Genomic DNA, 25646 nt, shown 5'->3' with positions numbered 1-25646 from the left:
AAACACGTTAGGAAAGTGGAAAAATAAAAAGTATAAGTTAATTTTGCTTTATGTTTGCATGAGGAAACTGAAAAGAAAGATACCCTAGAAATTCAAAAAAGAAATGACCTGTGTGGGATGAAAGGGCAGAAAAGGATTCATCGGGACACAAGTTGGATCACGACATTTCACAATATGATTCTATATTATTTTGATTTATAAACAATGCAAATGGTGGTTTTTCTCCCAGAAAATTAAAATTTAAAAATTAAATTAAAAAGTCATTTAAACACTCTACACTGGAAATTGTTCAGTGGCTAGGCCACCCTGCTGGATTCTGGCCTCCCTGTACACTACCATTTTCCCTGTCTAATATACTCCCTCTAGGTTGAGTCTTGTTCCAGTCTAGATTTTTCTTACTCTCAATTCAACTAAACTCTCTTTTATCCCTAATCTCAAATTCAGCTCTTCACCTATTTTTGCACATTAAAAACTCATAAAAGTGCTCCTATGAACAAAGTACAAAGAGAGAGACCTGGGAGTGGTACTTTATTGGGGGGGGGGGGAAGGGGAGTGGTACTTTTTTAAAAATAATTCTCTAAATTTATTCATGAGAGACACAGAGAGGGAGTGGTACTTTTAAATGCAATCCCTGCCCTATCTCCCGTCCAGGGTATGGAATAAGATGGCAGTAGTGAAGAGCAGTTGTCAACGAGGCTGTGATGCCATGAAGAAGTTGGAAGGGAGAAAACCCAGCAGGTGAGTGAAAGAACGTCAAAGGCAAACTGTGCTTAGTGAACAACTTCTCTTGGGACCAACTTGACTATATTCTCTACCCTCCTCATGCCACTTTTTGTTGGGCATGTCTTTCCTGGAAAAGCTAATAAAACTTAAACTGAAAAACAAGAGTTCAGCTTGGGACATGTTAGGAAGGAACACTGAATGACATCTGTCAAGTAAACACTTGCGGACCTTGTCTTTCTTATCTGTAGCTATAATCCTTACTATGGTTTCTGGGACACAAAAGGATCTTCATGAAAAGTCATTGAATAAGAGGATGGATGGATGGGTAAGGGATAAATAGAGGGGGACAACCCGAGCATAGTGTCACTGCAGCCAAGAGAAGAGTCTTTTGGAAGAAGAGGTCAATCTGTCTTGTGTTTTGTTGTGAGAAACCCTCTGACCAGCACAGAGCAGCCAATCCAACCTACAGGATTTTGTCCCTTCTCTCCATCATGCTTTCATCCTTCCATCTTTCCAGATGGAAAAGGTGGAGCCTTACACAAGATAGGCAGCCCTCTTTTAGAAGGCTCCTTTAGCATCATGGTCTGCATCAAAAAAGACTGAGAAGGCAAAGAGATAAAAACAAACAAAAAAACACCTGTCAACCTGTCACCATCCGTGTGCCAAATCTTTGAGGCCTGAGTGTCCTATTTTTTTCTGAGAAAAGACTATGAATGCAAATTGCTGTCTCGACCCTGTTTCTTTTTTAATAAAGTGGGAAATCTTAACTGGGGATTAGATGACAAAGCAGGTACAGCAGGCACTCATCAGGGGTTGGAATTTGACAGGCCCTCCATTAATGGCACTGATGTTGATGAAGAAAGTGATAATTTCTCTAGGCTCTCACATTGTTCACAGTAGGGCTGGGAGAACCCAATAACTCATATCCTTTGTTTGTAGCTACAAAATAAATTTCGGTACACAGAAATGAAGACTAATGTGTTTAGGCATTTTGTGCATTTCCTTGGGATATCTGCATGCTCTTCTTCTTTAATGTGTTGGCATTCCCATGGATTTCTCAGATAGAAATAGATGGCCTGTGGCAAGAATACAGGCCTAGGCACTCAATCATTGTTAGTTCGAAGGATGAAAGCATGAAGGAGAGAAGGGACAAAATTAGGGTCTTAACCCCTCTCTTAGCCCAGTGAAAGGCTACTCAGTCCTTGACAGACTAAAGCAAATACCCCTGTGGATCCTTTCCTGATCTGCAGGCAGAACTCAGAGCTCCTTTCTTTCTTTGTTCTCTCTACCCCATGTGTCTATAACATTCCCATACCAGCACCCTCCACACTACACTGTTCTTCTTCCGTTGACACATCTGCCTCCCTGCCAGACGAAGAGTTCCAATTTTCTGGGAATCTCCAGGGTCTGACGCAAAGCAGGGCTCTTAAAGAAAGGAAGGAAGGAAAGAAGGAGGGAGGGTGAGAGGGAGGATAAAAGTATCGCAAAGCTAGGATTCAGACAGAAGTTGATGTGACTCCTAAGCCAGACCTGCATTATGTAAGAAAAGACTGGGGACAGAAAGCCCAGAAGCATGGGTGCTGATCAGGATAATAACAGTGATCATAATAAAAGCAAACCCTGTGTAGTACTTGTCATGGGTAAGGCTCTATTCTAAGCATCTAATTCTTACAATAGTCCTAAGGAGGTAGGTACTCTCACCATAACTATTACATTGCTGGGGAAATGACATATGGAGGTTTGGCAATGTGTCTAAGAACACGCAGTCAAAATTCGTCAAGAGCGACCCATAACTCACAGTGTCTGATGCAGCAGCATAACATGGAACCAGTTCTGCTGCTGTGGCCACAAACTCACAGCACACAGGACCTAAATTGGCTTAGAGATCCCCTAGTCTGACTTCTACCTTCTAGGGATGAGACAGCCTAGGACAGGTAAGTGTGGCTTCCAAGGGACTATCTGGGTTGGGGAAGGGTGGGGGCAGATAAAGCGAGGACAAGGAGGCAGATCGTGATTCAATTGGCTGCAGGGCTATAGAAACAGCTTCACGACCTGGAAATAAACCTGATGTGTTAATCTGGTTTTCTTCCATCTGGACAGGTTTGCAAAGTTAGCTAAACCAATGGCCTACTTCCTCTGATCCAGTGAATCTGGGAATCTGTGAGCACGATTCCAGGACATTTACAGCTGGTGCTCAGAGGACACCCAGACTCACACACTAATGTAAGTGAGGAGCAAGACACTTCTCTCTGTTGCTTTCCTAGAAGAATTATTTTCTCTGTGTATCCAAATCTCACATATGAAGAATATACCAACTGACCAGCACCAATCTCTAGTGAGAATTTACTATGTGCCAGGCCACATGTACCATTCCAATCAGCCTAGAAGTCATCCCCACTTCACAGATAAGGACATGAGGACATGAGAGGCTGCTTGAGTTACCCAAGAACACTCAGCTAGTAAGTAGGGCAGCCAGGCATTGAGGTCTGATGGTCTAATTCTGGAGTCTGTTCTCAGCTTCTGTTGCCATGACTACCTCTTAATTCAACCACCTGTTTATTTTTAGTCCCTGGTTAAAGAGGAGAGAGGACCACAGCTCCGGAGGGAGCCAGGTAGACATAGGATCCAATCCTATTTGTGCAATTTGGGCTGAGATTTGTGTGAGTTCTTTCACCTACTGAGCCCCCAAGTCTTCATCTGTGCAGGAGATACTGAAATCAAACTTTCATAAATGTCCCTCTGAAAATCATATATCCTGGATCTGCTCAGACAGCTTCCCACCATATATGCAAACCAATTGTGCTTGCCTTTGGCAAATGTGTTTCTCAAAAGATATGCTCAAACCCTGACCTGATAGCTGCCAATGTGAACTTTTTTGGAAATAGAGCCTTTGCAGATGTAATCAATTGATATGACCTCACACTGGAGTAGGATGAGCTCTTAGTCCAATGACTGGTGTCTTTATAAGAGAAAGGAGAGGGAGGTTTGGGTACAGAGATACAGATGCACACAAAGGGAAGAAAGCCACATGAAAATGGAGGCAGAGAGAACGGAGTGATGGGCCCACAAGGCCAAGGAATGACAAGGATTACCAAAAATCGCCAGAAGCCAGGAGGAGGCAAGGAGGATGCAATCCCCATGGCCATTGGAAGGATATGGCTCTGATGACATCTTGATTTAAGATGTCCAACCTCGAGAACAGTGAGAAAATGAATTTCTGTTGATTTTAGTCACACAGTTTGCGGTGGTTTGTTATGGCAGCCCCAGGAAACCAAGGCAGCAAAAGGTGAGGGCATAGAGGATGAGTACTGTTTTCAGACTGATGGAACCAAGCCAGAGAGCTGTATAACATTTATGTGGGCTAAAGAATGATGTATCATGTGGAGACAGGAGGCCACAGGAAGGGTAGGGAGGACCATCTTTTTTCATATTTTTGTAAAGTCATAAAAATGGAATTTCCACACTCTTAGAAGGATTGAGAAGAAACCCCTAGCCCTCTACTGGCATCTTCCCATGGGACGAGGTGAATTATCTGATGAAGGTATGTGAAATAGCCATTGGCCCATCTTCTTAATTGGGTAGACTTCAACATTAAAGGTCATTCCTGTCTTCAGGGACACAAATGGTCTCTGTCTGGCTCTCAGTGCCCCATGGAGTCAGACAAGCCATGGCCACAGGTATCTGCCTGGGTGAGTGAGTGTCTGCTCTGTGTGCTGGTCCTAAGGCCAAACTTAGAGGGAAGTGTTAGGACACTCACTGTTGCTCCCAGAGCCAATCCTGCTTCACGCAGCGAATGTGGCCTACATTTTGATCTGTTTCTGACTCCTATTTCTCAGCTCACAATTCAGAGGAAAAGGGGTGCTATAAATAGGCACACCCCATTTTCCAAAAAGGAAACTGACACTAAGCCCTCAGGAAATGTTGGGGATCACCCTGAAGTTCAACGAAATTGGTCCAAATTTTCTACATCTTAGCTATTCTGCAGCCTGGGACTAGTGTTGCAGGGTCTGCTTGGCAGGACAGAACATTAATAGCTATGGAATTGTATCCAAGACTCTTATTTTGCTCTGGGCAACAATCTTCTCATCAGTAAAATTGGGGGATTGGATTAATCTCTAAATTCCTGAACACCTTTAACAGGCATTGATTCCAGGGCCCAGAAGTAGATTTATTGCCAACATCATCTGTCATCCTGTGAGATCAATTTCATGTGGTCAGTGTCACAGGGAGAAGGTAAAGTGTGAATTATAGTGTCTGACCAAATGCTCCTTCACTCCATCAGAGATCCTGGCTCTGTGCCTTTCCCTGTCTCCACAGCCTCCTCTCATGGCAGGGACTCCATCTACAGTGAGCCAAGGAAGAGTAGAAGAAAACAAAGCAAGAAGAAGGGGACTGACTGCAGTAACCTAACAGACCCCGGCACATATAAGAAACAGCATGATGGCTGAAACCACACACCATCAAGCTGGCCCAACCACCTCAGCTTTTGTTCTTGCCACTGTCTAGCTGTAGGATCCCACACAAATCACTTGTCTCTTTGAATCTCAATTTTCTCGTCTGTAAAATAGGGATTCAAAATAGTATCTCCCCCATTAGGGTAGCTGTGAGGGCTAGATGTGCTTACAACTATAGCTGGCAAACAGTAATATTGTTATTATACTTAAATTCTTTGACCCAAAGAATGATCCTTTACTAAATGGGACAGCTTTGCCATGGGAAGGACATAGCAATGAGACAGGAAATAAAGAAGATGCCTGGGATGATCATCTTCCCTCTCCAAAGATGGATACAGAGCAGAAGAGTCCCAGATGCTGCTGTTAAGATTGAATTGTTTGAAAATACAAAGTAAACAATATGGCTCAAGCAAGCCATTATTGTCAACACAGTTACCTGTTTCGAAAATTCACAAAAACACTATTTTCTCTCAACAAATGCCTCTAAATTATCGGCCCTGTTGCATGTCTACTGAATAGTTGCGATTGAGGTTTAAAATGATGTCCCTACCATAAAGTGTCAGTCTTTTCTGGTATAATCTATGGAATAAGTGAGCCTCAGTATGGCTTATTGTTGGTGTTCTTTAATGCAACATTATTTTTAGGCATTTGAAAAACTTCAGCTGAAACTTATGCCTGTCATGGGCAGCTGTCATTTTTGTCTGCTTTGTTTCCATCCCCTGTTCTCTGGGGAAAAGGACCCTATTCAACTGGAGAGCTGATTCTTCCAAATTCAACCAAGTGCCCTAATGGGGGCTATCACTCATGACATCTTGGACCCACACAACTCATAATAGGTGGACACAAGACCCAGAATTTGGTTAGCCGTGGCCTCTCACTCTCTGAGCCATACGCATTATTCAAAGCATGAGTATGTGACCCAAACTGGGCCAATCTAAGTGCTTCCCTGGGGTTTCTCAAACTGGTGTTGGGTGAAGGACAGAGAAAGAGGGAAAAATGTTCTGTCCCCATGATCACGGGGCTGCTTGCATGGACACCTTCATCAGTATAGAAAGTCAGTGAGAGTGAAACCAGAAAGAAGTGGAGACAAGAGAGGAAAGGAGAAACCCCAGAAGAATCCCATTCCTTGTTTCTCAGGGATCTCACCCTCTCTGATGGGTGGCTATGTGAGCCATTGCATTTCTTTCTTAGTCCAAGATGGTTAAGGTGGGTTTATGACAGTTGTAGAATAAGAGTTTGTCCATCCATCCATCCATCCATCCATCCATCCATCCACATGCCCACTCACTTTTTCAGTAAATTAATATCTACTGAGAGCTGATCATGTGTTGGGTTATTTTTCCAGGCATTGTTTTAGGTGCTGGAGATAACACAGTGAACAAAACAGAGCCTAATCATTCTGAGACATTCTATCTAGTAAGGAAGGCAGACAAGAAACAAATACATAATATAATAGATAATCATCCATGCTAACAATGAAAATGAAGTAGGATCAAGGGCATAGAGATGGATGGGGCATGGGCAGAGGGTCAAAGAGGGTCTCTCTCAGGAGGTGATATTAGGCAGAGTCCCAAATGAAGTGAAGGAACAAGCTGGACTGAAGATGTGATTTAAGAGTTCTTGGCCAAGAGAGAGCAAGTGCCAAGTTCATGTGTCTTCAGACAACTGAACTGACTCGCTACCCCTGAGGACAGGAGGGCATGGTAATCACCTGTGCTGCAGTGAGACTCAGCCTGGTAGGATCTGGTCCAGTCAGATAGACTTGAACTTGAAATCCCCACCTTGGCCACTTCTGTGCGTGGTGAAGGTATAAGTTACCTAAATGCCTGAGCTCAATTTTCACACAAGTAAAATGATGGTACAAAGCCTCCTTCATTAAGTCATATATTTATTCATCCAGTAAATATTTGGGGGGTACAGCCCATACCACAGGCACAGCATCAGCTCATGACCTAGAGAGGAAGAGAGAATTTAAAGTTTTGGCTGTCATAGAACAAAGGCTCTCCTTGGGGGTGTGCTGAGACCTACCTCAGGTACCATGAGTGGTAAGAAGGGATGATGGGGTAGGGGGTGTGTATATCAGCTGCCTGTTTTTATAAAACTTAATGAAGACGACCTAGAAAAAGTGCTCAGATCCTAGTAAGCACATAGCAGAAACTGGTTCTGTTGCTTCTGTTTAGCCTCAGAGTCACAGATCCTGAGAAGCATAAAATGATCAAAGCCAGCCTCCCAGCCATTGTAGGAAATCACCAGGGCCTAAGTTCCGCCAACAACCAACACAGCCCTGTCCTCGAGACTAGAGAAACTCATATCTCTGTTGACCCTTTGGGATCAAGCAACAGCTTTACAAAGCAACTATGTACTTGAGCTCTTTCCAATAAACTGACATGATTTATTTGTCTTACCCCAATGGAGAACCAAGATATGTTAAGTCACAGAGAACAGAACACTTTCCTTGGCCTGACACATGAACGGAGGTGTGGTCCGCCTGTGCTTGGAGGGGGAGGTGAGATGAACTCCAATCTTATTCTGGCTATTTAGAAAAAATAATAAATAAGACCAAAGCACCAGTTCACTGGCGGCCTGTTGAAGTTAGCACAAAGGTAGACAATGACCATCGGCAAGTATTTATCTAATGCATGTGTACACCACTCACCATTCTCTCTCCTTGCTCCCTGCCATCCTGGATAAAGGAGTTGATGCCTGTGTCGACAGTTCCCCCAGAACCTTCTCCCCCGCCTTCTGGCATTGCAGCTAACATCACACCTGGTATCCCACCTGCCAATCCATCAGCCAACCTGTTTGCTGTTCAAACCCAAAATACTGCGCCCGAGCCCAGACGAGGGAGATTGTGTGGCTTACATAACTGACCTCATTCTTCCTCCCGGGGGAGGATGAGCCAGCAAAGAGTTGGCAACTCTAACCGTGAGAAATCATGAAATGTGTTTTCCCTCTGTACCTCTGGCAGGGCAGAGAGTTCTGGAGAGGGGCATGAGCAACTTGCTGAGATTCCAGACAGCCCCTTTCTGATAACTGGAGCAGCATCCCTAGCAAAGCCTCAGAATGCATTGACCCAAGCACCAATTAAGTTGGGAAGTGCACAATCCAATGCACATGTGGTGTTTTGCACACACATTCTAATTTGGCTGAATGTCGTTTGTGTCTGCATAGAAAAGGCTCTCAGGTAGACATGATAATTCGCTTATAGTGTCAACACCTGCATGATTCAAAACCCTGTTGGTCATGAGACAAGGAGAGGACAAAAAGCACCCCTCTGGGAGTCCTGAGATCTGGATTATGTAATCCTGGTGCTCACGAGCTCTGCTATTTGGAGTTAGCCTGCCCTCTTCTTCGAAGAGCACCTTGGCTTCGACAGCTGTATCTAAGGGAGGCTATCTGAGGTGTCTTCTCGCTCTGCCTCTGGGAGCTGCTGCAGGTTCTCAGGCAAATGTCTCCTGATGTTGTCATTGTCAGTCATTCTTTCCCCCCTCAATGATCTCACCAAATGCCCCTAAGGTCCAAACCAGGTCCAGGCAAGAAACGCTCTTTCCATTTGAAAACACACACAAAGGAGACAGAGTCCGAACTGTGCTTCTACGTGTGAGCTAACTGGGTTGCCTGTAACTGTTTCTTCTAAGAGGGATTACAGATGGGATGGGGCATCATGGGCCTCATTCAAGAGGATTTGACCCAGCTTCCCAAGGCCACTGTCCTCAAGCGGGTCCAGTATAATGCGGCTCGGGGTCTTGCTACTCCCTCCCCCCAAATTTTCTCAGCTCCAGAAGGACAGCAGTTGAGCCTGGTGTCCAGGAGATTGATGGCAAGCCCTCAGAAGTAGTTTCTCAACATAAGAGATGAAATTACATCTATATTTGTCGAAATAGATAGATAAATAAATAAATAAATAAATAAATAAATAAATAAATAAAGGAAATTTGGGAGAGATAGGTTTTCCTTTACAACTAGGGGTCCCTAATCTCCCTGATACTGTGACATCTTCTTGAGACGGAGAGAGAAGGGGCAGAGCACAGAAGTGCTCCGAATCCAGAAGCCCAACCTGCCTCTGCAGCAGCCTGGAGTGAGCTGGGGTTTACTGGGGGTCATGAATGTGGTCTTGATTCACTTTTTGAGGAGCCATCTGTGAACCCGAGAAGCAATACATAACGGAAATTACACGGTCTTCATGTTCAGACCTGACTTAGAATATCGGTCTTGTCACTCAGTAGCTGTGTGACACAAGGGGGATAACTCAGACCCTCTGAGCCTCAATATCAATCCACAAATGGGGGCCCTAGGGACTGTCTTACAGTGTGGCTTTGAGGACCACATGAGACAACATATGTAAGGACTCCAGGCACAGCACCCTGTCCTGCTGACCAAGAGGCTTCAGTTATGATCACAAGTGAGTTGTCCTTGGGTAAATTAACATGAAAATGGCAGAGGAATATGGAGGTCAGCAATAGCAGTGAGCCCCAAACTCGAGTTCATGACCAGCATGCCGCCCAGGGTCCCTACGCCATACACAGCTGGCCCCTCTGTCCCTACATGGTGGTGGGATGAAGGGAATTAACGATCAGAAACGTACCTGGCTGCTGCTTCCAGCTGGTCTTTCCTAAGAGGGGATGAGAGAGAAAAACATAGAGAAAGTATAAATGGCATGAACAGTTTTGCCTCTCCCCACAATGGGCCCCAAAGCATCCCTTGATGAAGACGAAGGCACCCAGTGGAGTCTAGAATGAGGTGGTGAGTTAGCAGGGGAACCAGTGAATGAGCTGGCTTTCCCCAGCTGGACCCTAGGCCCCACCAAAAAGGCTTGGCTCTAATTTTTCAGGGTTCTTCCCAGCCATTCATTCATTTACTCACCCAGGGAATGGTTGCCAAGCACCTGCTCTGGCTCAGAGCTCAGAGCCTGGGCTCAGGAGATTTGTTTAGTGGTGGGGACAGACCAGGAAACCAGGAATGTCATCACTTAGTGCCATCCCCCATCACTCTGTCACCACCACATCATCACAGTCGACACCATGACCATCATCGCTATTATTTATTGAGCAATACTTATTAGGCAGATACTATTTTCAGTTCTTTTTATGGATTAACTCATTTAATTCTCGTAACAACTCTACAAGGCATGAAGTATTAGCATTCCCATTATCCTGATGACAAAGCTGAGGTACCAAGAGGTTAAGAACGTTGCTCAAGGTCTCAGTCAGGAAGGAGCAGAGTCAGGATTCGAACCCAGGTTGCTTGGCTCCAGAGCCCACCCTCCTAATCATGAGTGGTATGCACACATTCCAGACTCTCAGTCTTTGCCTGCACTCTGCCCAGAATAGCATTGCTCATCCTACAAATTCCAGCTAGAGGGGCCCCCTTCTGGAGTTTCTTATCCAAGTCCCCAGGGTCTAGGCTGAGCTAATCTCTTCACATGTGGGACTGTACTCTGATCGAACGGTATTCTATGAGCTGCTTGCAGCAGGGTCTCTGTCATTTTCAGCTCTGAAATCTGAGCGTCCCATACATGGCACATGGGAAATGCATGATAAATGCTGAATGAATAAGTAGCCTATCCCTGGGATCCGGGGGTGGGAGAAATGGGGAGAAAATAAAAGGCATCATGGTGAAGAAGCAGAGGGACCAGCTGGGGGATTTCCAGCTCATGACTCAGCTCCCCTCTAGTCTCAGGTGGCCTTGGATGGGTCACACATCCCCTGGGCTCATCTCTCTACCTGAAGCATGTGCAAAGAAAACACTCTGCCTTTCTAGAATTCTCTGGGTGTCTGACTCTAAAAGTAGGAAAGCACTAAGAGAAGGAAAAGGTAGGGGGGTGGGTGGAGGGCGGGACCTGCACAGTGGTGCCGGGGGGAGCAGTGTTCAAGAGATAGGGCTCCTCCTCCCCACCACCACTCCCTTCTCACTCTCTAAGACAAGGATTCCACGCCTTCTCTATCATCACACTTCCCACCTCTCCCGGAAGGTGAGCCTTTCTTCCAGGCTATGACCTTGACTCACTTCTCACTAAGAGAGATCTGCCCCATGTCCCGCCACCAAGTCGGCAGCCACATACACCTGGCCTTGCCCACTATGCTTCCCCTTTGTGCACATGGATGCAGGGGCCAGGCCCTGGATGCCAATCCTCCACCCGCGCTTCAGAACCCATGCCTTCACCCTGGTGTCCCCTCCAGTCCTCCCCCCACCCACACTGCATCCACTTCAATCCCTCTCCTCTAGATCCTTCCCATCAAGGAAAGAGCCCTGACCTCCCATTCCACTCCAGCTGTCACCTGCATTTGCCATCCCCATGTTCTCATTTCCATGTCACCCTTTGGTCCTTGCAGGTTGTCTTCTATGTCCATTGTTCCACTGAGATTGCTTTAGTCAAAGCTCCAACAATCTCCAAGTGATAAGCATCCAGTGGGCACTTCCCTGTCCATGTCTCCATCAACTCTGTCACAGGCTCAGCACAGTTGACCCCTTTCTGTTCACTGTTACGTCCCCAGTGCCAAACACAGTGCCTTGCACATAAAAGAGGCTCAGTAAATACTTGATGGATGAATGGGATAAATAAATAAAAGATTTGTAACTCCATTCCAGACAGAGTGGTTTAGCCCTGTTGTCACTCATGAACAGTGGTTTCCCAGGACTATATTTGAGTGCTTAGTGTCTTTCTTTCCTGCTATAACATCTATACTTTCTTCCAGGCCTGATTCAACTAGTAGAGACTAAACACCTGCTCTGGGCCAGGTACTGTGAGAGGTACCTTCTATTCAATTTGACTTTCATGACAATAATCTTCAGAAATGGGTATTATTATCCCAGTAACCCTTGTCTCATCTTAATTTTACCCAGTTTTCTTCCTAAAAAACTTTTTCTTCCCAGAGATACAATGGGCTTTGGCATAAGGCCTGGGTTCTCATCTCTGTTCCATCACTTACTTAGAGGGGTGACATTAGGCAAGCTAATTAATCTCACTGATGCTCTGATGCTTCACCTATGATATTTGGGTTATCTTCCAGGGTATTCCAAAGATGAAATGAGATGGCATATATGGAAGCAGATCCAAGTTACTTGGCCATGGGGAAGGATTGTTACATATACGTCCATCCCCCCTCTTCTCCATTGCTGAGCACTCCAATAATTTTGATGTTGGTCATAAAAGGAACAAGTTCTGGTTATACAAAAAATTAACTGGATCTTCTTGGTCAAGTAACATCTACCTCTTGGGCCTAAGTCTTACCTTCATTTTAGTTCTAATATCTAATTATTGTCCAATATAGGCAGCCACTAGTCACATATGACTAAGTTAAAATTAAATAAAAATCTAAAATGTAATTCCTCCGTGGCACTAGTAACAGATGCTCAAAAGCCACATCTGCCTACTGGTACCATATTAGACAGCACAGATGTGCCATAGGTAATCCTACCAAAATTTAGGGAAGCAAATGGCATGCACATTCCTTGCTGATGGAAAGCAAAGGAAAAGCATTTAACACGTGGTCTTAAATGTCTTCCCTCATGTATGCTTGCAGGTATGAATGTACAATCTACCAACCCCTAAGGTTCTCGCTGTACTTTGTCAGATTCCCAGTCTATTTGTACCAAGTGTACACAGTCTCCACTGGTCAATGAATCAGTAGATCTGGGCGAGGTCTCAACCATGCCCAACAAGATGTACGGCCTTGAGTCGGTTCCTGAACATCTGCAGGCCTCAGCTATTTCTCGTATTAAGTTGGGTTTGGACTTATAGCTCTCTGAATTTCCTTATAATTCGGAAACAATAAGTTTATAATTTTAAGTAGTTACAGAATAAAAATAAAAAAGGATCACCATTATCCATCCACCGCTCCCCCTAAACATATATATCCTTGCAAATTCATGAAGGACTGCACTGAGCTGGAAATCCTGATATAGTACCACTCCCAGGGATGGGCTGCACGGCTGCATCCTGCAAAGTCTTTGGGAGGAATGTCAAAGGAGGCCACCACCATGGAAAACCAGTCTGGCAGTTCCTTAAAAAGTTAAACATAGAGTTACCAATTCCACTTGTAGGTATAAACCTAAGGGAATTGAAAACTTGTGTCCACGCAACGTGAACAGCAGCATACTAGCCAAAAAGTGGAAACACCCTAAATATGCATCACTTGATGAATAGATAAACAAGACAGGGCATCTAGAATAGAATAGTACTCATCCATATATAGGAAACACGTTCTGACCTGGAGGAAATGTGAAAACATGCTAAGTGAAAGAAACCATTCATAAATGGCCACCTACTAAAAGGTTTCATTTTTATATAAAAATAAAAAGTCCAGAATAGATAGTAGATTAGAGGTTGCAGAGGTGGGGCGGCAGGGTGGGGCGGGGAGCCTGTTCCTAATGGGGACAGGGTTTCTTTCTTTCTGGGGCAATAAAATGTTCTGGAATTTGTGCGGTGATCAATGCCCAACTTTGTGAATATACTAAAAGCCACTGAATTGTTCACTTTCAAAGGTACTTTTTAGAGTAAAGTACAGTATGGGAAACACAACAAAGTTATTTTTTTATAAAAGCATAAACAAAAGACAAAAAAACCTATGGGAGGTGGGTGAGGACAGATTGACCATGAAACCTATGGAATGGGTTGGGATTCAGGGACATTCTTTTCTCAAGGGACTGCCTTGTGGTTGCTAAGTGCATCTCTCTAATGACTTTAAACTTGTGTCCTTGAAGAAAGAAATAGAAAGAAGAAAGAAAGGAAGAAAGGAAGAAGGAAGGAAAGAAAGAAAGAAAGAAAGAAAGAAAGAAAGAAAGAAAGAAAGAAAGAGAAGGAAAGAAAGAGAAAGGAATCTTCTTTCTCAGCTTAAAAGCCATTCCCATATCACAGCAGCTGTCTGCAGCACAATGTATTCCTACAAGTCTCTGACAGCCAGGACAATGCCTTATTTATAATAAATCACCCCAAAAGAATGGGCCTCTTGCCAAGACCTTGGGCTGCACAGCAAACGGAAGTCATCTCGGTTCTGCATTCCGAGTGCTTGCACCTGCTCTTGCCTCCCAGTCCAAGGTCATTCTGCCCTTCTCCAGGGAGGCTCCCTGGCCCTGCAGACTCTTGTGACCCACAAGAAGACTGATGTTATCCCCAGCTGGAAATCATTATGACAAAAACAGAACTTTAGAATCAAAGGGAACCACAGAGACCGTCTTCTGAGCCAGTGAATCTACTTGCAGGTGAGAAGATACAGTCCCTAAACCCAAACTCCATCACTCGTTTATGGAAGCCTTGATGCTTCTATCTCCCCAAGTCCTCTGCCATCCGCACCCCTCTCTGATTATTCTCTTTCTGGTCCTCCCTCTGCCGCCCTTCCTGAGCTTCTACCTGGGTCTAAGCCCTGGCTGGCTCACTCTCATCCTGAATACTGCGGTCTTTTGCTGGCTGATCTCTTTGCCTAGAATCTCGAGCCTGGCCTGTCCACCTCCATACCCTTCCTGTCATCTTCCTAAAACACAGATCTGATCATGTCATACTCGGACCCAAATGGCTTCTCTTTGCCCTCGGGATCAAGGTTAGATTCCTCTGTAAGTCACTTGTGGCTGGTGGACTGGATGCCCTGAGTAAGAAGCAGCACCTGCCACTAGCAGTTCTGTAGGGGTGAGATGAGAGAGGCAAGCAGGGGCCTGAGCTCATGGGTCCCTGTCCCTCATGGTCAGGTTTCAGATCTTACTCTCTTTGTCACAGTCATGCATTGGAAAGTTTTATGCAGGGAAACGAGCCAGGGGAACCCAGATCTCTTGAATCTCCTTAAATCTGTGCCATAACCTGGTGATGGCGGTGAAGGGACTGAGTGTAGGTCTCAAGGTAAGTGAGTGGGAGGGTGGGCTGGGGATGGGGGGGTGGCCCTCGGCTAGTATTGGGTCATACTCTGGTCCATGAAACCACAGGCGTGTGGTGGATACACGCTTCAGAGCCCAGCCCCAGGTGTGAGGCTGAGTGACCCTCTACGCTTCCTCCCAACCCAGGAGGTAGGGCGGCTTCACATTCCGTCCACACACTGTAAGTCCCAGCTCGGGAAAGAAGTATCTAAAGTCTGGAGAGGGGCGTGCCTGGGGGCTCGGTTGGTTCAGCATCTGCCTTCAGCTCGGGTTGTGATCCCAGGGTCCTGGGATCGAGTCCTGATGTTGGCTCCCTTCTCAGCGAGGAGTCTGCTTCTCCCTCTCCCTCTGCCCCTGCTTGTGTGCTCTCTCTCTCTCTCTCTTTCTCTTGCTTACTCTCTCAAAAAAATAAAATCTAAAACCAAACAAAAACCTGGAGAGGCATGAGGCACGGTCTGTTTTAGTAGCCCAAGTAGTGAACAGGCCATGGCTTTGGGGGCCTCTTAATGTGGCAGACATTGGCCAAAATGTCTGAAGTTTCTAAGCCCCAGCTCAGCCCCGCCAGGAGAGGAGCCTGGTGACCTGACCTCGCAGCCTGTCTCCAGGAGCCACCCTGAGCCCCTCTGTGAGGCTAGCCCCGGGCTGTCCATCCAAGATGCTTTACAAGGCCGGTGCCGTTGTTGGGGCTACAGGCAAGTATAAGACCTGCACTTGCACAGCCGTCTGCTGATTTTAAGGTACCTTAGTGTTTGAGATCCTCTGGCCTCTCAAATAGGGTGCCTGTGACGAGTGAATGCAGGAAGCACTTGGAAACCTTGGGCGTATTGGGTATCCAGGGACTACTAACTTCCCTCTTCCTTTTCACAGGTACTGGCTGGGGGCAGAGGGTTTTATTTTCTTCCTGAGGCCTTTAATCAACCTATAATCTTTATTTATTTATTTTTAAAAGAATTTATTTATTTATTTATTTATTTATGAGAGACACGGAGAGAGAGGCAGAGACACAGGCAGAGGGAGAAGTGGGCTCCCCGCCGAGAGCCTGATGTGGGACTCGATCCCTAGACCCTGGGATCACGGCCTGAGCCGAAGGCAGATGCTCAACCACTGAGCCACCCAGGTGCCCCAATCTTTATTTATTTATTTTTTTAGAGTTTTATTTATTTGAGAGAGAGAGCACACAAGCAGGGGGAGGAGCAGAGGGAGCTGAGCATAGAGCGTGCCACGGGACTCGACCCCAGGACCCTGAGATCATGACCTGAGCCCAAGAGCCAGATGCTAAACCAACTGAGCCACCCAGGCACCCCTGAGGACTTGAATTTAATCTCCCACCAATAAGAACACAAAACAACCTCTCTGGGTCATTGGAAAATTCTTCCCACTACTACTTCTGCTTGCCTGTTCCCAGAATCCAGAAGAATCTGTGGGTACAGGCCACGGCCAGGTGTGGGGCTCCTAGGGGGCTCACGAGGCCCACTGCACTCGTTCCCCACTTTCTCAGGCACCAGCTCTGCTCAAACAAGGATCGGGACCTTCCCTTCTCAGCCACGCCCTGTTGTCTAGCTGGCAACCCCTGGTGGCAAACTGGAGTCACCTGGGGAGCTTTAAAAAAAACCAGATGTCTGGACCCCACTCTTGGGGTTTCTGATTTAATTAGCCTGGGTACACTGGGCTTTTAAGGTCCCAGGTGATTCTAATAGGTGGCATCCGCTGGGAACCATGCCTTGCTCTCCAAGAAACTGTGAAGCCCACAGGCCCAAATACAGACCCACCGGCGGGCTGGTCAGTCACACCCGGAGCATTCAGATAGGTCGCCACTTGCCTGAAGAATGGAAAAGAGACGATTGATTCATAGAACCTCCATGTCGCCACAAGATCAATCCTATTGGGGTTGGTAGCATAATACCTCCAGGCAGCCTGAGGAGGAGGAAAGAGGGGCTGGAATGACCAGATAGCCCTGCAATACTCACACAGAATCCCACAGTCTTAAAACATGTGTGAAGCCCCGACTCCTAGGAGTTTAAATAGGCACTGAGGTGATATCCAGAGAAGTCAGGTTTCCTGGCTTCTTGTAGCTCCTTTGGGAAGAAATCCTTCCTGGAGCCATCATCTTGGAGCCCAACCTGGTACCGTGGGGGTGGGGAGGTGGAGAAACCCAGCGGAAGGAGAAACCGATGCTGGGTATAAATTCCCCAGAAGGACCAGGGGCTACTCTTGTTGCAAGTTTCCTTGAGACTTCTTAAACAGGGAGGTGGATACACATTTCTTTTGTGCCACTTTGGGTGCAAGAGATGGCCCAGGAGATGAAGTTTTGATTCTGATATACTAGAACTTCAGGACTACTGTGACAGTCTGGGGCTTGGGGGAATAACAGAGCAGACCCTTCGAGGCCGGGACCGCCGGGACACTACATGACATAGGATGACATCGTGTACCATCCCGTGCCAGACCCACAGACCCAATGAGACCCTCAGGACACTGAACGCAAGTTCATGGTGGGTGGTATTGCACACATTAGGGCCCCATGGAGCTGTAGTCAGGGTACCCCACCCTCCTCTTCTCTGTGCTCCCCACAGCCCACCAAACCATGAAGCAGGGATTCCCTCTGAAGTGTAATCAGGAACTCTCCTGCCTTTCTCCCCAACCTCACACTATCCTCCCCACTTCCAGCCCACAGTGCGAGAGTGATGGAGCTGCCAGGCGTCCAATGCCCACTGGTGCGTGATGGTCTAGTGGGCAGGACAAATGGCCAACCATCCAATCCTGAGCACACATACGGTGTCTCTTCCCTTCTTGGGCTTATGGGTTCTCAGTCCTGGGGCCACATCTTGTAGCCAACTGGCTAAGCACCTGGACTCTAGCCTGGCTCTTCTATGCGGGTCCCTATGTCAGGATGGGTGTGGGAAGTAGAAGGAGGGGAGGCCTAGTATGGACTCCGGCCCAAGTCAAATTCTCCACTCCAACACCATTGGTAAAACAGCTGATGGTGGGGTCCCTGTTGGAGTCCTGTGTCTCTTTCTCACTCAGCTTAGGATCTGGATGGGAGAGTGCTGGGATTGCCATGTTCATCCCACGAGGACCCGTCAAAAGATAACCAGGGGAACACCCACAGCCATGTCCAAGCAAACGTGGTCCTGGGTCCCATCCCAAGGGCCAGGCATGCCCACCACCGTACAAGCACAAACAGCCCCCCAAACACAGCAGACACAGACACCCCGGGGGCCCAGATCCGGTTCACCGCCAGACAGACAGACCTGAATGAGCTCTGCAGCCGGCTTCCTTCTTTTCTCAAAGTGCTTCTGCCGATGCTGTTCCTGCACCTTGAGAGCCAGCCCGGACCCCAGGATGCCCTGGAGGGAGAAGCCAGGCCTGGGTCAGGCCCACTGGCCTCTCTGAGTGCCCCGCCCCCACCCCCAGGGCCACAAAGATCCCTTCTCCTCTTCCAGGGAGGAGGTTGCCGGTTACGTGGAGCCTTGCTTTTAGGAAGTCTTGGCTTCGGCTCCTGACTCTGCCCCTTTCTAGAGGCAAGACCCCCAGGCAAGGCTCTTCTCCAACTTCACCTCAACTTCCTCCACAGGGAAGAGGGGTAATAATATCTTCTTCATAATTTCATTAAGCAAAAAGTGAAATCATGTATAGGAGCCGTTTCATAAGAAGGATGACACAGAACAGATGCCCGGTGAATGCTAACGGAATGTAAAACTATTTTAGCTGCTTAGATGGTCCATTAAGACTTGTACTGGAGGGATACCAGGCTCAGAGGTTGAGCATCTGCCCTCAGGTCAGGTCGCGATCCCGGGGTTCTGGGATAGAGTCCCCCATTGGGCTCCCCGCAGGGAGCCTGCTTCTCCCTCTGCCTGTGTCTCTGCCTCTCTCTGTGTGTGTCTCATGAATAAATAATTAAAATCTTAAAAAAAAAAAAAAGCTACTTGTACTAGAATTTCCCCAAATTGTGACCTGTTTTAACTGCCAGGTCAGAATTGCATGTGGATTGCATGGCTGGTAGTACGTCCCCTTTTTAAGTTGGGAGAGACCCTTATGCCATGCAGCAGCCCCACGCCCCCCCGCCACCCGTTCCAGATGAGGAAACTGAGATCCACAAGGGTCACATGCCCAGGTCAGCGAGCTTAGGAAACACAGAGAAGGGAGGAAGACTATCACTAAGAATAGGTTTGGGGGACGCAGAGGGTAGAAGCAGGCTTGCTCTGTGAGAAGGTTCTTTGCGGCTTCGTGATTAAGAGCCAGAACCCGCAGCCCCATAGCCCTGAGGACTATGGAAACTTGTGACTGTGGAAACCTGACAGGCCTGAGCCTCCGTTTTCTCATCTGGAAGGTGGTGATAAAAACCTCCCAAACTCACAATGTTGTCACAACATGAGATGAAATGAGACGATGTAGGGAAAGCATTTGGCACGATTCCAGCACAGAGTACAACCAACGAGCACTGTCTGTGATTGCTGTGAATATTACACTTACGGGCTCTGGGCTTTGGGGAGGTTATTCTCTCAGGGTCAAGTACTCACTATGGAGGGGGAGGCATTTTTTTACAAAAGCCAGGAAATGAAATGGGAGGACAAGCTCATATAGACGAAGGAGCCCCCATATGCAAGGTGCTGGGGAGACATGCGGGGAAACATAAGCCTAAGCTCACAGTTGGGGGTGGAGGGTGATGGGGACTTAGCAGGGGGGTCAGAAATGCCTTTACAGAATTGTGCCCAGAGGAGGGGGCAACTCATTCAGCTTCTCTGAGACTGGAATTCGGAGCAGCCCAGCCTATGGGACTGAGGGTGAGATGGGGTGGATGATGAGCCTGGCAGGGGCAGTGGGGCCGGGCAGGGAGGGGTCCCACATGTCCCACCAGGGAGACGATCAGGGTACTTACTGCCGGAAGGGCAAAAAAGGAGACGCCGATTAAGGAGAAGGTGGCTGCAATCAGGCGGCCTTCCCATGTTTTGGGCGTCTTGTCTCCGTAGCCGATGGTGGCCAGCGTGATCTGGAGAGAGAAGAGGTCACATGTCTTAACGAGGAGAGGGATCCAGGGATGTGTCAGGCAAGCTCTACCCATAAGCCTTTCCTATTGCTTGGGGATGTGTTTCCCATGGGAGTAAAGGTACCGGTGCCAGGTAATTATATGGGAGCCTTGAGACCACCGCTGTTCCTAACTTAAGGATTTTCTACCGAGAGGCAATCAGCCGACACTGTTTTCCAATAACTGCAAATGTGTGCATGTGCCTTCCTGGCATGTTTACAGCTGTGTAATTTTGTGTATTGCCACATGTTCCAATGTATGCATGCTCTGGAGTGTGTTCGTATGCATCGTGTGCGTTATGTGTGCATGTCTCATATCTGCTTATGGGTCTGTGCTAATGTGCGTTGTACATTCCTGGGTATGTTCGCAAGTGTAGGTCCCTGGGCACACATACCTATGAATGGACGGGGCAGGACTGCAGAGCAATTAAGAGCAAGGCCTCTGGAGCCCATTTGCCTGAGTTCAAATCCCAGGTCAATCAATAACAGGCTCAGAGATCTTCCTTGGATTAGTTATTTACCTAACCACTTCATGCCCTAGTTCTCCCTGCCTTAAAAAAGGGGCCAATAATAGGAGTTGTTTGCATTTAAACTATGTTTGTACATGTAAGGTGCTTAGAGCAATGCTCTGGAGCAAAGCCTTAAAAAAAATGCTAGCTTTAGTACCACCTGTCCCTCTGGGTGTGGGGCCATGGGTCTCCAGGTAGGTCTGAAGGTCTGAGGACACGTGTGTGCATCTGGGCTGTTTCTATCTGCAGATGCATGGCTTAGCTAATAAGAGCCCACAACTAATAAAGTGAGGTCCCTGAGTGGTGATGGGACCAGACTATTCTCAGCCCTGACTTCCTGTAAGCACTAAGGAGAAGCCATCTGCAAATGCATTCTCTGCCTTCCAGGTCTCTCTGTCTCCTGATCAGTCCCTGTGGCGGGCCTTCAAGACAGTGACTCACCAGGCCCCACCAAAGGGCATCTGCGTAGGTCTCAAATTCCTCCTTCGTCTCTTCTCCTTGTGCATCAACCTCTGGCACATCTTTCTCAACCAGGTAGACAAGAAATGAAGAAAGGATGAGCGTCAGGAACCCAATGTACCAGGCGGTGATGAGCTCCTGGGAGAGTAAGCAGTGGACAAGGGAAGTGGTCACTGGGAAATCTTTGGATGGAGGCTGGAGGCAGACACACCGGAGTTGGGGTCCAGGTTTACCAGATCCATGAATGTCGGCAAGTTACTCACCTTCTCCGAGCCTTACGTTCCCATCACTGTGAGATAGGATCAGTCATATGGCATTCTTTGCTTTTTCTTTTTTTTCTTTTTTTTACAATTGGTGAATAGTTGACACAGAACGTTATATGAGTTCCAGGTGTACAACATGGTGATTCCACAAGTTTCCACATTATACTAGGCTCACTGCAAGTGTAGCTACCACCTGTCCCAATATAGTGCCAGTACCATACCACCATATCCTTTATGCTGTGTCTTTTATTCCCATGATTTATTCATTCCATATCTCCCACTCCCCTTTACCTATTGTGTCCAATCCTCCATGCCCTTTCCTCTGGCAACCATCAGCTTGTTCTTTGTATGTATAGGTCTGTTTCTGATTTTTGCTTGTTTATTCATTTGTTGGTTGTTGTTTTTAGATTCACCTAGGAGTGAAGTCATGTGGCATTTGTCTCTCTGTCTGACTTATTTCATTTGGTGTAATACCCTCTAGGTCCATCTATATTCTCACACATGGCAGGATCTCAACCTTTTTTATGGCTGTGTAATATTCCACTGTGTATATACACTACATTTTCCTTATCCATCTGTCTACTGATAGATAATTAGGTTGCCTCCATATCTTGGGTATTATAAATAATGCTGCAATAAACATTGGGGTGCATGTATCTTTTTGAATTAGTGTTTTTGTTTTCTTTGCATAAAGACCCAGTAGTGGAATTATTGGATCATATGGTATTTCTGGTTTCAATTTTTTACCATATATTATTCTATTTTCGTTTCAAAGTTGTTTTTTTTAAATTTTTATTTATTTATGATAGTCATACAGAGAGAAAGAGAGAGGCAGAGACACAGGCGGAGGGAGAAGCAGGCTCCATGCACCGGAAGCCTGATGTGGGATTCGATCCCGGGTCTCCAGGATCGCGCCCTGGGCCAAAGGCAGGCGCCAAACCGCTGCGCCACCCAGGGATCCCTCGTTTCAAAGTTTTGAGGCACCTCCAGAGGGTTTTTCACAGTGGCTGCACCCAATTTACATCCCCACCAATAGCACACGAAGGTTCCCTTTTCTCCATATCCTCGCCAGTCCTAGTCGTTTCCTGTCTTTGTGATAATAATACGGGCCTTATTTCCATCACTGATAGAATGAGTGTATGGCTCGAGGAAGAGAGGACGATTTCTGTCTTTGAGTGACCTTGATATCGCAGCTCAAGAGGCTTCACAGGGAGGCAGGGAGGCAGGTGAAATAAATGGGCCCTTCCTGACAAGGCAGAGGCCTCCAGAGACTCGATTCAGCTCAGGGCTGGGCAGTTCTAGGATAAAGCTCAGTAGTACTCAGAAACCAGCAAAAGGGAGAGCTAGTGATTTCCTCTGTGACCCAAGGGCACGTTAGCCCCCTCCCCAGCTTCAGTTTCTTTATTTTTAAAACGAAGGGACTGGGTCACAGTTCTAGAAACTGACCTGTGTACTCCTGATGGAAGGCAAGTAGGCAGTTTTTATGCTAAATAATCACATACTGATTTAAAGTATATTAAAAATCAGCATAAATTAAAATGAGCACAAAATCTTTTATTTCGTGGATCCTATCACACCATCGATAAGGACGTGTGAGTTCGTGCACAAGAGCGATACGATTCAGAGAAAAATGCTAAGGAATAGTGAGGATGGTGCAGGACCATGACAAAGATCCGCAAATCACCCATGTCTCAAACACCCTGACCCAGACAAACCCTAAGGCTCTTTCTGTTTCTCTCATTCTGTTCTAATTTCAAAATTCAGCACGGTAGGTTGGACAGAAGCAAGTCAAGGTTATTGGCAAACACCTTGTTTGGAGAGGAGGGCTGGTGCTCCTACTAAGTCATCATCCCAGGGAACAAAGTTGTTTGTATACATATACTCCCATCTATCGGAGCGTCGATGGCCACGCAACCCAGCTTCTGGGTCAGTAGAGCCTCAGGCTTGCTTCCTGCCTTCCTCTATGCCTTTGCTCACACTGGCTTCTCTCCATGCTTGCCTTTCCCCATGGGGCCAACCGAAGTGCAGCAGGTCATCTTGAGACTCAAGTCACCTCCATTTCGAAAGGTTTCCATATATTTGCTTGTTCCAGGGGATCAAGTTCAGGTCTAGTTCCTTTATGCTTTTACTACTTCCTGAATGGACTTTCTCTAAATCTCTGACACTTATTTTTTATTTTTTTAAAGATTTTATTTATTTATTTGACAGAGAAAGAGAGAGAGCTCACATAAGCAGGGGGAGCAACAGACAGAGGGAGAGGGAGAAGCAGAGTCCCTCTGAGCAGGGATCCCAACATGGGGCTCAATCCCAGGACCCCAGGATCATGACTTGAGCCAAAGGCAGATGCTTAACCAACTGAGCCACCCAGGAGCCCCTTTAACACTTATTATGCCCACTGCCCAGGTCTGGCTTGCCCCACACCATCACACCCATTCATGTGAGTTCATTTACAGCCCAGAGAGGTTTGTTTCGATGGCACAGGCAATCCAGCCAGCCGTTCCCTTCGGCACATGTCCGCCCTGCCCAGGGTTTGAGAAGACAAAGGTGAATTGGATAAGTCCTTCCCCTGTGGCCGTCTGGGCCTCGAGCCTTTCACCTCATTGAGTGTGGCTCTAGTGTTCCTATGGTTTTTCACACCCTCTGGCCCCAAAAGGTTCATCTGGTGCTTAGCTAGGGAAATTGCTGTCTGTTCATGAACGTGCAGAAAAACTGGTTGTGTTGGATTATTAAGAAGTCGCATAACGGTCAATGACGAGGAGTGAAAATGTGTCCCAATTCTGTGCTTTGCCTATTCAAGGCAATCCTGACTTTACATAACTTTGACCTGCAGCTCTTGGCAGAGCCTGTGGCTGGTCCCCTATACCCACACCCTCCTGTAGGCACCTGAGCTGCCCTGCAGTCAGCCCGGGGCAGGGGTGGGGTGGGGGGTAGAGCCAGTGTGGGTGAAAGCTGGCAGCAACTTCCTGCTTGTTCCTTAAATCCATTCTGCAGGGTGTTCCAGGCCCCTTTCCCCCTGCCTTGCTGACTCCAAGCTCATTTTTAAGACAGATGAGGGCCACCTAGCCCACGTCCGACATCACATGCGTGAGAAGACTTCAACGTTTTTGTGCTAAGTCGCGGAGACTCCAGGGCTTCTTTGTTCTGGTAGCACAGCCCGGTCTTATCATGACTGTGAAGCTCTAACCCTGTGCGACACAGGCCTCCCACTCTGCATCGCTGACTCCCAGGAGAGTCCATCGTGGAATGTGGCCCAGAATGAATGAATGAAGAAGTAAAGTGCTAAGTACCCGTTCACCAGGCTTAAGGAAGGAACTGGTCTAAGCTATTGTAGTTAATAAACGGGGAAGCTGGACTCAAACCCAGGAATGTGCTCACCTCCTAAACACACTGCCTGCCCTGGAGGTGAAGGTTCCAGCACTTACTCTCCATCCCAGGGATGCGACCCCCTGAAGCTACCCTCCGGGATGGCAGGTCGTTCTCAGGCCCAGAGGGGTTAGGGCTGCTCCAGTCCTGGCCAGGCAGATGCCCTACAGCTTAGGAACAGCACAAGGCTAAGAATGGGGATGTCTGAAGGGACAAGAATGGCAGGTAGAGCTGGACCAGCAGCTGCTTTTTCTGCCTCTGGTCTCCTACCATAGAGACGTCATTGTGTCTCGCAGTTCTTCCCACCTGACCTCAGTTGGAGGGTCTGGTGGTAGCGTGGACATATCTCTTCCCGGGAATCACCCGGCACATATGCAACTGTTTTCTAATCTGATCTAAGGGAACACAGGACAAGGACCGAAAGCAGCCATTCTCAGCCCTGATTTCTACGAGAGCCATGAATCAGTTCGGCTCCATGGATAAAAGGTCAGGTGCTGCTAGCATGATCCCTGGTAAGAGACGGGAAGGTCAGGTGGAGACTGGGATCGGAGGCTGCACGGATAAAATAAAACACCTCCATCTTGAGGCGAAGGAGTCCACGGGCTTTACATTTTATTTATGTATTTATTTGTACTGTTTGTGAAGAGAAGCGTATCTGGAATAATAAATGTCGTCATTAACAAGCACCTACTATTTACTGGGTGCTTCAATGTACCTCTTCTCGGGCAAGCAGCCAGAAGGATCCTCACTGTAAGTGTCGAGGCAGCTCGGAAACATAGAGCATATTCTAAGTCTTTTTACTCTAGGAGGTGAGCCACTTCTCACCCTCATTTTAGAAATGCAGGAGCCAAGGCCCAGTGGGGTTACAGAAAATCCCCAGAGTCATACCAATAGAGTTTGGACTCCCACTAGGCTGGGTGAATGCTGAACCTTTACCTCCCCTCCTAGGCCACCTTATGTTGGCTCCTTGGGCCCCCTCAACAACCCAGAGCAGAGTCATGATTCTC

At 47.1% G+C, this 25646-nt stretch overlaps 1 protein-coding gene across 1 annotated transcript in view; it reads right to left on the bottom strand.

Annotated features, from left to right (window-relative positions):
• The window catches only part of KCNQ3 (potassium voltage-gated channel subfamily Q member 3), a 299372-nt gene that overhangs the window by 25288 nt on the left and 248438 nt on the right, over nucleotides 1-25646 (bottom strand). The window contains 5 exon segments of the mRNA XM_041769690.1: nucleotides 9763-9789; nucleotides 16840-16934; nucleotides 18272-18367; nucleotides 19900-20010; nucleotides 20996-21151. Coding sequence (XP_041625624.1) covers nucleotides 9763-9789; nucleotides 16840-16934; nucleotides 18272-18367; nucleotides 19900-20010; nucleotides 20996-21151 — 485 coding nt within the window.

This window comes from Vulpes lagopus, chromosome 9 (genome assembly GCF_018345385.1).
Source record: "Vulpes lagopus strain Blue_001 chromosome 9, ASM1834538v1, whole genome shotgun sequence".
Taxonomy (NCBI): domain Eukaryota; kingdom Metazoa; phylum Chordata; class Mammalia; order Carnivora; family Canidae; genus Vulpes; species Vulpes lagopus.
The sequence above is the reverse complement of the archived record's forward strand: the minus strand, read 5'-3'. Positions and strand labels throughout refer to the sequence as shown.